Source organism: Ambystoma mexicanum, chromosome 1q (assembly GCF_040938575.1).
Source record: "Ambystoma mexicanum isolate Mex_15411 chromosome 1q, UKY_AmexF1_1, whole genome shotgun sequence".
Taxonomy (NCBI): Eukaryota; Metazoa; Chordata; class Amphibia; order Caudata; family Ambystomatidae; genus Ambystoma; species Ambystoma mexicanum.
In genome coordinates this window covers 789,823,909-789,840,610 of record NC_090922.1, presented here as the reverse complement: position 1 = coordinate 789,840,610, position 16,702 = coordinate 789,823,909, and the positions used below count along the sequence as shown (strand labels likewise).

General features: G+C 43.9%; 1 protein-coding gene across 4 annotated transcripts in view; it reads left to right on the top strand.

Annotated features, from left to right (window-relative positions):
- TPR (translocated promoter region, nuclear basket protein) overlaps nucleotides 1-16,702 on the top strand; it is a 2,097,972-nt gene that overhangs the window by 2,010,828 nt on the left and 70,442 nt on the right. For all 4 annotated transcript variants that reach the window (XM_069641376.1, XM_069641377.1, XM_069641375.1 and 1 more), the window contains one exon: nucleotides 15,125-15,243. In XM_069641376.1, coding sequence (XP_069497477.1) covers nucleotides 15,125-15,243 — 119 coding nt within the window. The remainder of the gene's footprint in view (nucleotides 1-15,124; nucleotides 15,244-16,702) is intronic.

Genomic DNA, 16,702 nt, shown 5'->3' with positions numbered 1-16,702 from the left:
GATTTCGTTAATTGCACCCTAAGAAAACCTTGAGTTTCTAGGTTTCTCGTACTAGAGTTTTCAGAAAAATAAGCTTTTTGTCTCAATTGCAGGTGCATGGGTGGGCCAGGAGGTATCCAAGAAAAGATTGTCCAAGTGGATCTTTTATGTATTTCAGAATGTTGCCTGCAAAGGTGGGGCCCAACATTCTTCGGGCTCACTCCAAATGGGGTCTGGCAGCTACTACTGCATTGCGGTGAGGTTTGCCAGGTCGGAGTATCCGCCTGGAAGCGACATGAGTCTCCCTGCACACGTTCATGCGATTAATGCTTACTGTGTAAGACCAAGTTGCCCATTTCAGCAGAGCAGTTTTAATGTTCCTGGAGATAGGTGATGGTTTTTTGACTCCTCCATTCAAATGTCCTACTGTTCTTGGAGAAAAAGATGAGCAATCTTTGGGAGGAAGCAATGCATTGAAGAACAAATGATCTTCCTTGGGTAATGTGTTTCTGATCACCCTCGCATCCTGCCACCAAGCCCCCATTGGGATCTCATCCATTCAATTCTAAGTTCCTTCAGCTGCTGATCATTGGGAGAGGTGTGCAAAAGTGTTGAACTGCGATTGAACATAATCCTAGCTATTAAAAACCACTGGTAAATATCACACTAAACATAATCTATAATGTACACAAGAACTTGCACCAACACTCATTTTGAACAGAGTTGAAGCAATCTTAACTCTAGTATAGCAGAGCTAGTGAATAAAGAACAGGTTAAGTAATAACCAGATTAGAGACTATGTAAGAAAGGCTTTTTATTTATTTTATTTATCAAGCACCAAAAGCCAGAGGGCATCGGTGCGCCACACAAACACAGCAGACATATCAAAAACAGGACAACATAAAGAAAAGGCAACGCAGAGGGCGTGAGGGATTTAAGTAAAAAGGTAGGGTTTCAATTTTTTTCTGCAAAACAGATTTGTTTCCTGCCGAAGCACAAGTGGGGAAAGCATTCCAAAGTTGTGCAGATAGAACAGGGAAAGATCTTCCCAGAGCCCTGCTCTTTTTTGCTCTAGGAACAGTTAGCAGCTCATTCGAGCTGGAGCAAAGCCGCCTCAATGGCGTGTATGGTGTGCGATGCTCCTTCAGATATTTAGGGGCGTTGGCAAAAACACATATATGGGTCAAAGCAATAGCCTTGAAACGTATCCTGGCTGAGACTGAGCCAATGCTGCTCCTGGATACATGGTCCCCTTTAGATAGATTGTAAATAAAGCGCACTGCATCATATTGGGCAGCAAGACAAAGCCCCTAGCAGCAAAGTGTTGCAGTAATCTAAACGCGGAAGTATAACTGCCCTAGCCAGGATAGCCCGGTTTCTTTGGAACAGAAAGGATTTGGCAGGTCTCAGTACTTTAAGATGATAATGTGTACCGTGAATAATATTGACATGTGCCGTGGAGTTCACATCTGCGTTCATATACACACCAAGGGATTTCACTTTATCTCGAATGGATATAACATTGTTATCAATAATCATGCATGAATACTCTGCCGAAAGCGTGTTCTGGCTTACATGGAGCCAAATATCCACAGTTCGGTTTTGGAGGGTTCAAGACACATGGAATTCAGGTTCATCCAGTGGTTAATGATGCTGTGTATGTATTTTAGCCGTTCTAAATCTGGTTTGTAATTGCCACTCAGCACGAGAATGAGCTGAGTGTCAACAGCATATAGTTGTAGACGTTTAGTGTTGTCAAGAAATCACACAGGGGCCCGCTGAATAGGTTAAACAATGCTGGGGACAAACAAGCCCCTTGAGGGACCCCTTCCTTAATGGATTAGAGACCCGATGAGGCCTTACCCCAACACACTCTTGAGGTTTTGTTCTCAAGAAAAGACGCGACCGAGTTAGTGGTACTCACAGAACACTGGCCTTGGAGACTCAGCCGGCTTAGGAGACATGGGTGCTCTAGTAAATCAAATGCAGGCGACCGATCCAAGAGAATCAGCAGCCCAGCCGTGCCCTTCTCTAAGACACTCAACATCTTAATCTGGAGGTCCACCAAGGCTGTCCCTGTCCCGATAGCAGTCCAGAAACCAGATTGATATGGTTGTAGGATGATTGTTTCCAGGTGGTTTTGGAACTGACTGATAGCAACTTTATCGATCATTTTCAGCAAGAAGAAAGAGTTAGTTGTAGGCCGTAAATTGCTAGGGTTACTAAGATCTTGGCAAGGGGACGAGGCGACCACATGCTTGAGGCTGGCTGGCATGGTGCCCTGTCTAAATGAAGAATTAATTAAACATGCCAGAAAAGGTGCAAATGTGTCTGAATTCCTCATAATGGGCTGTGAAGGCAAAATTTCTCCCGCCCAAGAAGCCGGTCATATTTGTTTCAGGGTTTTAAGGATGTCCACTGTAGAAGTAGAGGAAAAAGAGAAATTGTAAGTGAACTGAGGCTCATCGCCAGTGGTCGAAGTGTACAAAAAGAAGTAGTGGAACTATGTTCCCTACTGGCCTACCCCATCTCCCCACAAAAACCATCAACACGCCCACCTCCGACACACATTGCAAACCCTCAAACGCATGCGCCTACTGTTTAAGGGAAAGTTCAGTGCAGTGTACTGAAGTGCAAGTTTCAACTTCTTTCTACACTTTTATTTTAAAATGAAACGATTCCAGAATGGTTTCTTTTGAAAATAAAAGTATAGGAACAGTAAATCTTAATTAAAAAAAAGTAGAGGAGCAACGCTCCCGCCCACTTCGACCACTGCTCACAGTTCATGTTTGGCAAGGAATGAGGAGGGTGCAACTTCAAAGAGGCTTAAGTTTTAGTGCGTGCCGACGAGCTCTTGTTCGCAATTGCTTGCTGAACTCTGCTACAATCTTCATTTGAGGGAACAAAGAGCTGAGGTTGCACTATTGGTTTCTCTTGACAGCGGTAGATTTCAAATAGCTTCTTACATTGATTATTGGCAGTCTCAATTTCGTTGTTCGTCTTTTTTAGCATTGCAGATTTGACAGTAGTTGTTTGCCTGGATTATCCCACACTGTTTTCAATTCGAGGGGAGCAACCTAGTTTAGAAGGTGAGTCGCTTGTGAATTGTAAGTATTCACTTACACGTAAGGTTTGTCAGAGTCTAGGCACTCTCCAGAATCTCGGGGTAATCCTTTTAACGTTTCTACTAGCTATTCTTTGTGGTTTTGGATGCTGCCTGGCAGGAATATGAGGCAAAGAGATATCTGACATAATAATGTAGTGGTCTGACCAAGGGCATGCCTCGGTAAGCATGATATCCAGAAAGATGTTTCTAACACTAATCCAATCAAGGATATGCACCCCTGAATGAGTTGGTTCTGTTGAGGATCTTAAAATGTGCGGTATGCAATGATTTTTCCAAGTCCCTAGCATCTTTATCACTAGCGACCCTGAGCCAACAATTAACGTCCCCAAGAACAAACCAACACCATCCACCACCTTTTAAAGGAGCCTGAAAATGACTGTCAAAACAAACGGGCAGTTTGAAGTGTCTGAAAGTTAAAGAACTATTAAAGTAAAGTTGTTATGAGACCCCCTCTCAATCCAACCACCTTGGGGGAAGCCATGGGTTGTATGCATGGTCGGGGTGGGAGGGTGTAGGTAAAGGTCTTTACGCCCTTTAAACCCCCTGGAGGGTAGGGTGGGGAAGGATCACTCTGGGACCATTTTGTAAAATCTTCAAATCACTGGGCCCTCATGTCTTGGTTTTGTTTTAGGGGGGTGTCTAGGACTGGCTGGTGCAGAGGTCACTTTTAACATCTGTATTTAGGGCCGGCTAGTCAACGTTTCTGCATTCTGGCAAAATGGTATTTGGGACTGGGCAGCTGGACCACCCTGGCACGTTGAAGACCCCCAGAACATAATGCTGGCGGTCATCGGTGATAGCCACTGCAAAGAAATAGCGGAAGTCAACACTTGTGGCAGAAACAAAGAAGCTGGTTCTAAAAAAAAAAACTTTGTGTTAGAGATCTACAAATGGACTGGGATGCCTCTTTATTCACAATTCTAGGGACTGTGTATTCCCATGTCTAAACTCAGGTTGCCGACCGATGCAGAGAGTTAGCCCATGAGGAATCTGTTTGTCCCACTGGATGGGTCTGGGACCCTCTGAAGTCTTCAAAGGGTAGGATCCTCAAGCAGGGGTTGTGACTAGTTGTTCCCATCAGTCCAGAGGTCAAAGCACTGATGAAGGCCTTCTGGAAACTGGCAAAGGAGCAGGGCTTTGCCAGGATGGTCGTATACGATGCTGGTTGACTGCTAGGATGAGTTCCGGGTCTTCAGCGTGATTCTCCTCTTCATAGGGGTATTTGCTTCAATGATGATTTGATGAATGGCTGCATAAGTCCTCATTTTATCCAATATTCAAGTTGGAGCCACCCCTGGGCCTACCAATAGTAAGGATCTGCACTATTCAAACTAGCAGAGGCTGTCCGATCATGAACAGCCTCCAGTCACCACAGATGCCTAGTAAGGGACACGCTTTGGTATAGATATGTGATGGGACCAGATAGTCACAGCACCCCCACCTGGCAACATAAACTCACACCCGCTTTGCCTGGAAAGGGCTTGTATTGTCAAATCGGGCCCTGAGAGGCTGGGAAGAAGGCGAAAATACAAGATCGCCAAAGGACAGGTGAAAATCTCATGAATATATGCTACTCTAAAATGGCTTAAGCGTTAAATTGCAAAAGTGCACACAAGAATAAAAAGAAATGTGGTGGAATAATATCAGCTGTGACCAGCACATATTGGGCACATCATGCAAGTAACCATAAAGTTACCGAAAACAATGTTATAAGGACACATAGTATCCCTATTGCGCCCCATTGTAGAGTAAAGAGTGCAGTGTAAAGCAAACTAAATTTCTCAATGAAGAACAGAATACTCCTGCAGGGATAGTCACACAGATTGATCAGTGCCCCCAAAAACAGATGAGCTTAGCAAGGCTTTTGAAATAAAAAGGCTCCACTTGCCTTCAAAATTCAAGACTGGTACAAACAGCTAAATGTTGGGAATTTCATAGATGTCTATGGAGGGAAAGCAGTAAAAAGAAAATCTTTCCTAACAAGTACTTTGTATTGTGGGACCAACATATGCCCGGGCACTCCCATAGCATGCTTAATATGGAGCCAAAGTACTTGCATAGTGTCAGGTATTGCCATCACTTTTCTGGGTACTCTTACCATTTTCCAGAAAAGGCCCAGGTATTGAATCCATTGCAGGTTTAGGCATCATATGCCCAGGTTCACAAACCATTCTCAAGCATTTGCAGTTACTTGGGGTGACTTCATGTTTGCACCTTCCATACTACTTGTTTTGCCATTATATCCTCTGGTACACACATTTCTTTTCAGATATTGTCATCAAGTGCACAGGTATTAATGTTTCTGGTGTTACCATCATTGGCGAGGCGCGCACACCATTTTTCAAGCAACTTACTAATTTTGCAAAGAAGTGCATTGTCTTGGCTCTTCCATGTCTGAGCCCATCTCCTTAGCCATGTTACAAAGGTGGGGGGATGGGGAGGACACATATTATGCACTCCCACGCATTTGCGCCCCAAAGGGTGGTGAGCCACAGGTATAGTATGGTGTGGTAATGGGATTTTTAAGGCACATGTTTACCTTTCTTGGGCAACTTGGTGCCACCACTCTCTCTGGATACTGCCTAATTTACCAAAGTAGAACAATATGCTATTGTGGGAACAAACAGTCCTTCAGTTTACGCCTGAACTCCAGATTGTTAAAAGTAAGGTGAATGAGTGGTGATAAGGAATTCCACAACATAGCTGCCTGGACCAAAAAAAGAAGCGTCTGTCCCATTTCATACACGTATGCTTCGAAAGAATAAGCAATCCACAGCATGGCAATCTCCCCTTTCTAGTAGGGTTATACTGCACACAAAAAAATGGAGTCTAATTATAAGCAGAGGTATGTGCAAAGAACTGGATGAGTCTATCCACTAGCAGCAAATGTAGTCTCAGAAGAGCCGGTGAGATATCTCATTGGCCCAAATGAAGCAGCAATCTTGCTGCATCATTCTGAGTAATTTGTAGTGTCTGCAGAGCTGTCTTTGGAAATCTGAAAATGACTGCATTAGTTAAGTCGAGTGAGTTGAATGGTGTCACCTACTTGGTTTCACTGTGACTCTGCAGGCAAAACTAACCGACCATTGTGAATAAAGTACCCTCTTTGAATGTAGCAGAGATAAGGGACCACTGCAGGAGGATAGGTGAAAAGACACAAGTGTTGGTGGTAGGTCGCAGGATGACTCCCTCCTTGCCTTTAATTCAATAAACCCATGGTTTGCTTTGAAGAAAGTGTAACCCTTCCATCTATTCCCAGTTGGTGAAGCCCCTACCTGGCGTGAAGCAATAGCAGGGACAGAAAAGGGACAAGACGTGATTTTCATAGCAGGTCCTTGGACCAGATACCACACCTTGAGCGTTATCACAGTGCAAGCTAAGGAAACTGAAATCCCAATACATACCCAAGACGTCACAGGGCTTCAGCACCAGAACAAAATTTGTAGTGTCTACAAGTGCTGTACCTAAGGTCCACGTCCAGAAAAAGCAGTGAAAGTTCCAGCAAGTGTTGCAACCGTAGGGGTAGGGGGAAATAATTATAATGAGCCAATTAGGGCAGACAGAGGTCACCAGCAATAAATAGCCAAGCATAGCACAAAAGGGCTAGCAGTAGTCGATACAATGATGCAGGCCATGTCAACAAAGCAATAACAAGTTACAAATGTCAATGCAGAGGCAAGATCGGGTGAACAGCATATATCGGGCTCACAGGCATGCACTAGACACCAGATAACAAGAGGTGGTGTTGAGCTCCATGTTCCCTATGCGCAATACTTTTCAGGGTTCAAACTGCTTGAGGTCACTTAGGCATGTGGGTTGCGTCGGCAGTGGGACACATGGTATTCTAAGTGTTTTGGTCCTGCCACCCAGACACCACAGTAACCTTCACTCACGCAAGCATGAATGGTGTTTTTTGGATGCCGGGAACCCTGACATCAGGAGACAAACACGTTCATCTAGCTAGATAGTGAAATAATCCCAAAATCCTACTGAAAAACAGGTTCTTGATACCATACTAAACTGCTTCTCTTGTAATTGTATGACAAAGCTGAATCTAGCTAGACGCCTAAGTTACTAACTTTCTGTAATTGAGAGAGGTGGACCAATAGTTATCCGATCATATATAGGAAGAGGCTACATTAAGATTGCTCTGGGGTGATAAATTGCTCTGAACTTTTAGTATATCATTACTGTTCCATACAAGTGGGTTCATAGATGTTAAACGGGTGTCTTAATGATGATCCTTATGGAACCCCCACACAGAATTGCCTTTTTAGACTACTCAAAAAGGGGAGAGCAAGCAATGGAAGGTCGCTGTGAGAAATTACTTCAGCCAGGCTAAGGCCTTGCCTCTAATGCCTAACCTGCAGAGATGCCACTTAGGGCAGAAATTCATGCTGAGCATCCTGCATTCTCACTTTATGGGGCCCCTTTCTTTTGGGATATTTCCCATTTTATTTTTCTGTTTTCTAATTTACTTTGGCACTGGGAAGGAGTTCTGCTTAAGTCTCATTGCTACTACACCACTTTTTCGCTTCTTTAAAGTACATGGTCTTTGGTCACCCCTAAGTCTGAGGCCAAGGGGTACTACTTAAGCACCTCATTTGTGTTCTAAAGTGATTATAGCACCCTATGTTGGTTTTAGGGGGTGGACTAATGGCAACTAATATTTACTTCTAGCTTCACCAGGGATGCAAGCTGATTTACAGCATTTGTAGCCCAGTGTCACTTTATGGTAGCCATTGGGGTACTAATATGGCGTTCTCACCCTTTCTAGTGGCTTGGATATGGGGGGGGGTTTGTTAACAGCCCGGCAGTCGTAGGTTTTAGGCCTGAACAAAGCAAGGGCCTATAACGAGGGCACTGGGACATTACCCCCTGTTTTCAGCCCAGGACACGCACATTGTCCCTTTCAATGAATGATAATCCTTTGCTAAAATGGCCTCCATGGTAATAGAAGAGGGACTCCTTAAGGAGACCCTCTTCCATTACCAGTGGTGGCCTGGAAAAGTGTGGTGGTGGAGCGGCGATGGGTGCCGCTGCCGCAACACTCTGGTAAGTGGGACAGGGGAGCAGGGTTGGGAATAGTAAAAAAACAGAGAGAAACGCAAGGGAGGGTAAAATAGCAATGCGGGCAGGGGGAGGCCACCGGCGGGTTCTGTGGAACGTGGGATGAGATTAGAGGTTTCTGCAGATCCTGATTGGCTGCGCCCCGCTGCTGGTGCTAATTGTTTTTATGCCCTACTATCTTCCATTTTGTTTTAGGGGCATCCTTTGTTCAATGAACCCACAAGGCAGGCCTAAAATAGCTTGTATGCTAAAAATCTGTCCTTTGTGTGCCAAAGATGGCACATTATGATGGTTTGAACTGATTTAGACCGGTTCCTAGCCTTGGGCAGGCCACTACACTTCCTGTGGGGTTGGCCCTGGGTGTATGGCTTTTTTGAGGCCAGACTGGGTGGCTTGCTGTCAAACCTTTGTTTTCAATCCATCAATTGGGTTGGTGAGCTGGCAGAACCAGCCCTGTGACTGAAGGTACATATAGAGGACAATCTGTTCCTATACTCCGTTCTGCTGTAGTGTTGGAAGGTAAGTAGATTGGCTTATCTGCTGCATGATTTTGCTGCTGAAAAACATTGTAGCAGATTTTGAGACCCGGTCTGGCCTTACTGGTGTGACTAATGTGTGTTGCCTGTGCTATGGTTTGCATTTTCAGGTGTTGGGTGTCCTTCCCAAGTCTGTCTTGTCCTACTGCTTGGTCCTCATCTGCTTGGCCTAGCGTGCTGGGACTGTTTTTCAGGGCCATTTTATCACTGCTTGGCACAGTTTACCACCAGGGTCTGTCATTTTCATGTTGGCAGCTGCTGCTGCCTGGTAGGGTGTTGGTACCAGAACACTCCGCCAAATCTTGTCTATGCCATTGTTAGTCGCAACCATTGGTGTCCTACCTCTGGGGCCATTGATGCTGTTGTGCCATCCAAGATTGCATACGGAGCTAGGCTTTTCCATGTGCTGGTTCCGCTGTCGTCCTGGATCCATCTGTAATGGATTCCATTTCTGGATGGTGGGTTTCATGCATGTGAAGGACAATTGTTTTTCTTTTGGGCCCTTCTGAACCCTTGTTGACTCAGGCTTCAAGTCCCTTGGTGACCAGATCCTTAATTTCGCCCTATAAAAAGAAGCATTTACCTACCGGGTTGTTCTGCTTTCCTGGAATAGTGTAATCAGTAACCAACACTTGCCTCCGGGTCCTTGGTTGGTGGGGATACTCACCCTCGGGGTCCCTGTGATCTGTGATAAAAGATCAGTGCAGCTGGAAATCAACAGCATTTCCCCATTTACTTGCATTGGGGGCTATGTTCAGCTTCTCTGCATTCTTTCCTGGGACTGCTGGGTCTGCAACCTCCTGGATCTCTTCATGGGGGTCTTCTCTGGTGTCCCCTCGGGTGGTTGACGCCATGTATTCTTCTGTCGGAAGGAACTGGGACATACCTGGCTTTTTCATCACAACAATAAGCCAGCCTGCAGACTTCTGTTAAATTGTTTCAATGGGGTAGTTTTGCAACAAGAGAGCTCCTTCAAGGGACATTGTGAAGTAAGTATTTAAACCGTGATATTTCTTCAGGGTCCCCATAGTTTCTGTGGAATTCTTCACCAAGCCATGGATTTTTAGTGACTACCCCAAATTTGTTAGGGATGTTTAAATCTGTACATTTTTTTTTTTTATTTTTATTTTTTATGTGGTTTATTTTTAAACCTTTAAAAAAAAAAGAAGAAAAAAGCAAAAACACATTTAGGATTTTTACAACCAGCATGAGGCCACATCTCATTATTTCATTTGCGTAGCCTCGGGTCTGTGTACAAGATTGTCAAGTTGTGTGTCGAATGACTCCTCCAGCTAAGATACCGCGAGACTGTCCAATCGATTTTTCACAGCTCGAAGAAAGATGACTAATGCGTATAGCAGTGGTCTTTTAGTTTCTACAAACATGGCTTTCCACCAGTCGTCCCTGGACAGGCACTGATAGTTCTTTGTCACAGGCCCGAAAAGAATGTTCCTTTCTTTCACTAGACCAGGACAATTGATCGTCAGATGCTTGAGTGTTTCATGTTCAGTTTTACACAGACGACACATGGGGTCCGGAGCCAATGCCAGGTTCCAAAAACAAAGATACTCTTTGGTCGGAAGAACATTCAACCTAAACTGTAGGTATAGCTTTCTCGACCATGCATCCGGGAAACAAGACAAGTAGGTCGGAATGGTGCCATACGCTCTTGCCTCAGGAGGAACTTCCCGGGTTGTGCGCGAAGTCGATCTTTGTTTACAAGTGTGTATCCAATCATTTCTCCATAATTTCACTTTCGCAGCATCAGGGTTTTCTATTAGCATTTGGATTGAGATGTCATAGTTAATCAAGACATCATAGCACAGCTCATTCCATTGAGACAAAATAGTGGATGTTTTCTTAAGGTCTGAATTATGAAGAATTTCAATTTGTGGCTTTGGATTGGACATTACACTTCTGCCTCAGGATATACATTGCATTCATGAGTGTTGCTACTGGTTGGTTACTTTCTTGGGTTGTAATATGCCCTTATGGGAATAAGGACCATCTTCCTATAGTATATCCTGGACATTGATAGCTGTGTTTGGGCATTATGTTCCCAGTAGTGTGTGCATTTGTATTATGCAACCTGTAATTTCATTGTGGTCTCTCTGGATCCTGAATGTGATAATGACTGTGTGTAATATTTTCCAGGGATCTACTCTGTCTGCCTCCAGGTATGGGGCTTACATTTTATGTTAGTCTAAGTTAGGCCTTAACTGGCAGTGTACTGGTTTTTATCTTCATGGTGGTCTAATGCTTAACCCAAGTGTTTATTTTGCCTATCATAAATATTTGATATGTGACCTTGTAATGAGTTTATTTTTCACTATACGATGTGCTGACAAGTGCGAATAATTGTACCTCCTTGCTAGCCTTACTACCTCCTTAAGTGAAGCCTCACTGCTCTGCTACAGCAACCATTGGAGTCTGGTCTTTTCTTTTGCGTGACACACTAGTCTATCATTAGGTTAGGTGGTTACACAGCCCTCCGGAGAAGGTTGTACACAAATCTCCCTAACAATGTCTCTGGAAGTTGGTCGACAGTCTCAAAGGGGCGCGAAAAGATTACATAAAATAAGGGCCCTGACATCACTGCAATCCACCACCTGTCCTTATACCTAATATGGCTGCAACTATCACTGACTGTGCTTCAAATCAGAAAAATTCAAGCTTGAGTCCACAAAACAGGTCTCCTCCAGACAAATGTGTAATTAAATGATTACTAATGCTTCCATGAACTTACCTAGGTAGGGGAGATGGACCAGAAATGTGCCTGATCTCCTGGGTCTAAAGACTGTTATGTAAGCAAAGGTGTCACTACCGCAGCATTGAGTTGAGTGTTAGGAAACATTTCTCTTTTTGAAACTTTCCCTCCATAACTTCCCATTCTTTTTGCTTTGTTTTTATCCTGACCTGATGTTTTGAAGGGGTGTAAAGTCTTCAGCTTCACTTCCCTTGTCTTTTGCTCATTGTAATTTGGAAACTTACTAGTCCTTCAGACTCACTTCTGAGAAACTTTGTTTCTCTTTTGAATTCCTGTATTCTTGCCAATTGCACACAACGCCTTAAATTGCAGTGCAATGGGTATACTTTGTATCTCCCCAACTCTTTATATCAGGGATTTTTTGTTACTTTTATGTGTACCTAAGGACCACAGGCTGGTGGCAGCAGTTACATGTTTACTGTTTTTGCTTTATTTTTATCATGGACATTCTGGCTACTAAACATGACTAGTGGCCTAAAATGTCTGTGCCACAAATTGTTTGTTTGGCGATATTGTAGTTTGGCCTTCTTCCTGCCCTCTCAGGTCAGGAACTCCCATATAAGGTCATGCACTTGCCCGGTAAAGCTGCTGCTTTCTCATTCTAGTGAGCATTTGTGTGTGTTCCACGTCCTTGGTGCCAGAAAGCCTGCTGCTGGAACGGATGTCAAACCAGTAGTTGTCCCTGATTGGACAACTACTGACAGTTTGAGTGGTGCAAATACTTACCATTTGTGGGCTTTGTCTTGCTTCCAACTCTGAATCTAGATAAGATGATGACTCCTGCAGCCATTCTTCAGATCTACATTGGAGCCGAGAATCCTGAAACGAAGAGTAGCTTGCTGACAACCTAAGGCCTTCTGCAGTGGACCAACATCCCATTCAGTTACCGGCCCGGTATATCCCTGCTCCTCCTCCTGCAAGATCCTAGAAGACCCTTGTCTGTGCTTCGACCCTTGAACTAGTGGCAGCACCTAGTTTCAATGCCTTGTCCTGGTTGCATGTCCCAAGAGCCTTCGGAAGTGTCCCTGGACGGCCCAGTGGACAGACCAGCTCCCTTGTGATCTGCCAGATAGGTCGCTGTTCTACGTTCAAGCCTGGAACTCTGGTTGTCTTGCCTTCTCATGATTTTTCAGCTTCCTAGAATCAATTCAGCCTGTCTAGGAGCTGCTTCTGTGACTGGAAGGACACCTGTCACCTACAAAGGGTGACTGTCGCTGGAACTCCTCCTCCTCCCCATGAAGTTTCTTGAAGAGGTCTACATCACAAATGTCTGCATTCGTCATGATCTGGACTTGCATCTTGAAGTTGCACCGGATTGGAAGAAACTCTCAATCCTGCAACCCCTGCACGCCTCTCATCCGAACAAAGGACGCAACATTGTGTCCCCTGCAACACCCAGATAATCCATTGTGTAACCTGGGAAAATCGGAATCAGGGGGTTAAGTAAGCAATCCTGTTACTGCCTCCCCTGTCCTCCATAGGGTAACATTGGATGCAGTGCCCTTAGTCTCATAACACCTTATTTACTTACCTTTGGTCGTCGACCCTGGGTCAAGTCTCCTACACCTGGGCTAGCCTTGGGACTGGAAGAGAGGAGAACTCGCCTGGCTGATGAATTCTTATTCCACGTTTAAATGGTTTAGAACTGTTTAAAATCGCCACCACGGCCCATTGCATAATTTTAGAGAATATCTTCCCTGGAGAAACCTGTGTTGGAACCTGTGACTTTTGGGCACTAGGCCCCACGCATCTTAGGGCTGGACTTCTTAAGTAAAGGGAATTGTGCTTGTGATTGGTTATAATCGTTTTACCTACATCTGAGTACTTGCTTGTTTCACTTGGTTATTTATTGGTTGATGTATTGAAAGTGAACCTACTGGTGAATGTATATGTTTGTGATATATGGTGTTTGTGTGGTACTACTTGCTAGTTTCATTTTAGTTTTCTGAAAGGCCTAATAACTGCTTTTTTATATATACTGTCAAAGCTGAATTATTGTTGATCATGGGTTATATTCATTGGGGAACCTAGCCCTTTCTCGCTACCGAGACTAAGCCTTGACTGCTCTTTGACAGGACTGTCACTTACCTTGATGGGGTTTTGGCTAAGCTCTCAGAGCGCCCTGTTCACTGTACATGGGGTGGCCTCCTAAAATCCTTCCCCTCTCCTCCCAGGGTTGATTTTAGAAATCCATCTCAACAATGATCTAGAAGTAATCCTGACTCAAAGGATCTATTAATGACCCATAAAAGGTAGTACAGTACCAAAGATCTGCGATAGCTCAGGGCCAACAAGTTTTTCTTGGAAGCAAGATTCAAATCCCGGTGCTGCACTTAAACTGGTCTCCAGTGTTAAGCAGGTAATACAGGATCAATTAAAGATCTAGCCTCTAAGATGATCCTGCCTGTGCATGGTTAAAGTGGAGAACCAGTCGGACGATATGGAGCCATAATCTCAAGTAGACTGGAATCGGATATAGGTTGATAAGCGACAAGTCGTTTCTTGGAATTGAAATGACCTGCCCCACCGGTCATATAACGTGGATCCTCCTAAAAGCGGAGTTATTACTAATTAATGCAGAATTTTCTATGTTTTTCTAAAAAGTATTGTACTAGACCCTTAGGCCTGAGATGGAACTTTAAATCTAGTGTCCACGGGTCAGCTCACCTGTATTAAGAAAATGAGTTGGCTGGGGGAGTCCCCATTCCGATGCTTTGGACGTCTATAATTATATACTACTTGCATACAAAGTAGTCTCCAACAACTAGAGAACGAAGCAAACATACAATATACTTTCATAGCCTTTATTCAGCAAACAAGTCCTAAAACGTTCATAGAACAAAAATACATTAACAAATCAACATGTGTTGTCATATTAGTTTCGACCAGTGTTTTTTTTTCCGTTATCAGTCTTCTACAGGAATTACATTTGTATATTAGAATTGGTTGTTTTGATTTTAGCATTAGTTGTTGGTCTCATAAAATCTCCGTTTAGCATGAATTAAATGTTATCATCCTAATTCATTCTGAATTATTTTGCGTATGGTTGTACATTTTGAATTACAAATATGTTTGTCTTCAAGTACCCATTGGCGGTTATGCTGTAAAGGTTTCAATATAAATTATTAATCATGTTCGTATTGATTGTTCAATACACTCCCTGTTAGTTGCTTCATCAATTGGCTTTCAGGGTTTGCTGATATCCTTTAGTTTTATTTTTAGATGGAGGCAAAGGAGTATTCTCTTCCTATCCGTGTGTGGTGATCTAGACTGTTAACACATCTTCACAGATTCCCTGTGAGGCTTTCTTTTTTAACATGTGCCACAACAGGGTATGGAGAAATACTCTGTGAACTAACCACTACTTGTACGGGGAGCGTTTGATGCACTGTCCCCTTCCACTCATGGAAAGCGAGCAGAGACCAACAATGCAAAATGATTTGCAGCCTGGCATTTATGTAGAAGCGCTGTGGGATGCAGCAGGGACACACATAAATTACAAATGGTACATGGTCTCTCCTACCCATCGCACATCTGTTAATCGATGTACAGTTGGACTTGCGCAGTATGGGGGGGGGAGCATGGGGCGAAAGCGATAGTCCAGGTAACATGCAGACCATCAGTACACTTCATTTTATTTTTCAGCATTAGTTCAGAGTCTGCCCTCGAGGTGGATAGCCAGCAGGAGGAAGAAGCTGCCCCGGCCTCAGAGGAGTCTGACCTTCCGTCTACCACTCAAGATCCACCGTCCAGTTCCTCAGGAGGTGCGTTTACTACATGTTCCTCAAAGGTTCCTTTGTGCCTCAAATGTTTAAACAAGGGCCATAAAAATGAACTTTCCACGCTGCAGTCATGTTTCTGTGCTGTACTCCTTTAACGTTGATTCACAAGGTGTTTAGAATTAATTGCATCATGCTATAATTGCTGTATCCCTCACCCCTCCTAATGGAGCTTTATAAACTTCTGTAGCACCCGCTTTTCATTTTGTTTACTCGGGTGGACTTGGGCCTGGCCATGTGATTTGTGTAGACCTGTTCTGAATGTTTGATGTGCTGCGGGTTGCTTCTTGTTCCTTGTCTATTGGCTGACATTTTGTCACTGAAATGCAGACAAACTAGTAGAGCCATGAAGAAATTGAGCAAAAAATAGAACTTGTGTTTTGAGTGTTTGGCTACTTTGAAAGCATTTAATGGCCCCTCTAACCAATACCAAAGACGCTCCTTGCTGTGCTCTGGTTTCAGTTGCACCTTTATTTGAGTAAGCATATAATTTTTAAATGTTTTCTTTTTCTTTTTTATATTCAGCATTGGGCTTTTACTGGTAGTCTTTAAAAAGGAGGGATGGAAATGAAATATGAAAATGTGCCCATTTTGGAACCGTTCATGCACATCTGTTTCATCTCGCTCATAATTTGAATGACGGTTGTGTGTAGGGAATAAGGCTGCTTCTTGGTACTCGATTGTGGGATGCTTATGCAGCACCTCTGGGCCATGGCAAGACCTTTGATTTCCTGCTCTGTATAGCCCTGAGTGTTCAATATCTGCACTGGAAAGCCACATGCTGTCCACTGACTCGGGGACAGTGCCATGTTAGCACACCAGTAGAGACCTTGAAATCTGAATACAGAGTTAATTTCCAAGGCTTGATAGTTGATATGAAAGCATCCAAAACACACTTGAGCAAGGAACATTGCACACAGAGGTACTTGTCAAAGTTATGGCAAGGTTTTATAGAACAAAAAAGAGTTGTAATTGCTCTACTTAAGGTGTTCTTACCTTGTGCAGGAATTGTGTACGTTTTACTCCATTGTAGAATGTTTGACATTGTTTGATTAGTACCAGCCTTGGTATTGAATGAATAAATGCTGCTGATGGCTTAAATCATGTTCTGCTGCTGGAATTGCTGCCAATACCCAGCGTTCAAAAACAGTGTGAGAGCTATATGTACAATACCCTGTTGCCCTCTGAGCATTGGGCCCCTGCTAATTAACAAGCCTCTCCTCAGGCCCAAAATCGGGGCTTTCTATTGGATTGTCTCCTCCCACAGATTCCTTAAATTAGATGTACTCCTGCAGTAGCAGCAAATGTTGGTTTCTTTTTTTTTTGCCACCAGAAGGCGATGCGCGACTTCGGCTTTGAGGTTCCTCGGCACGCCAAGGCATCAGGGCCGGATGTGATTTTGACGTTGATATAAGTAGCCAGCACCGCACCCCATGACCTCAGT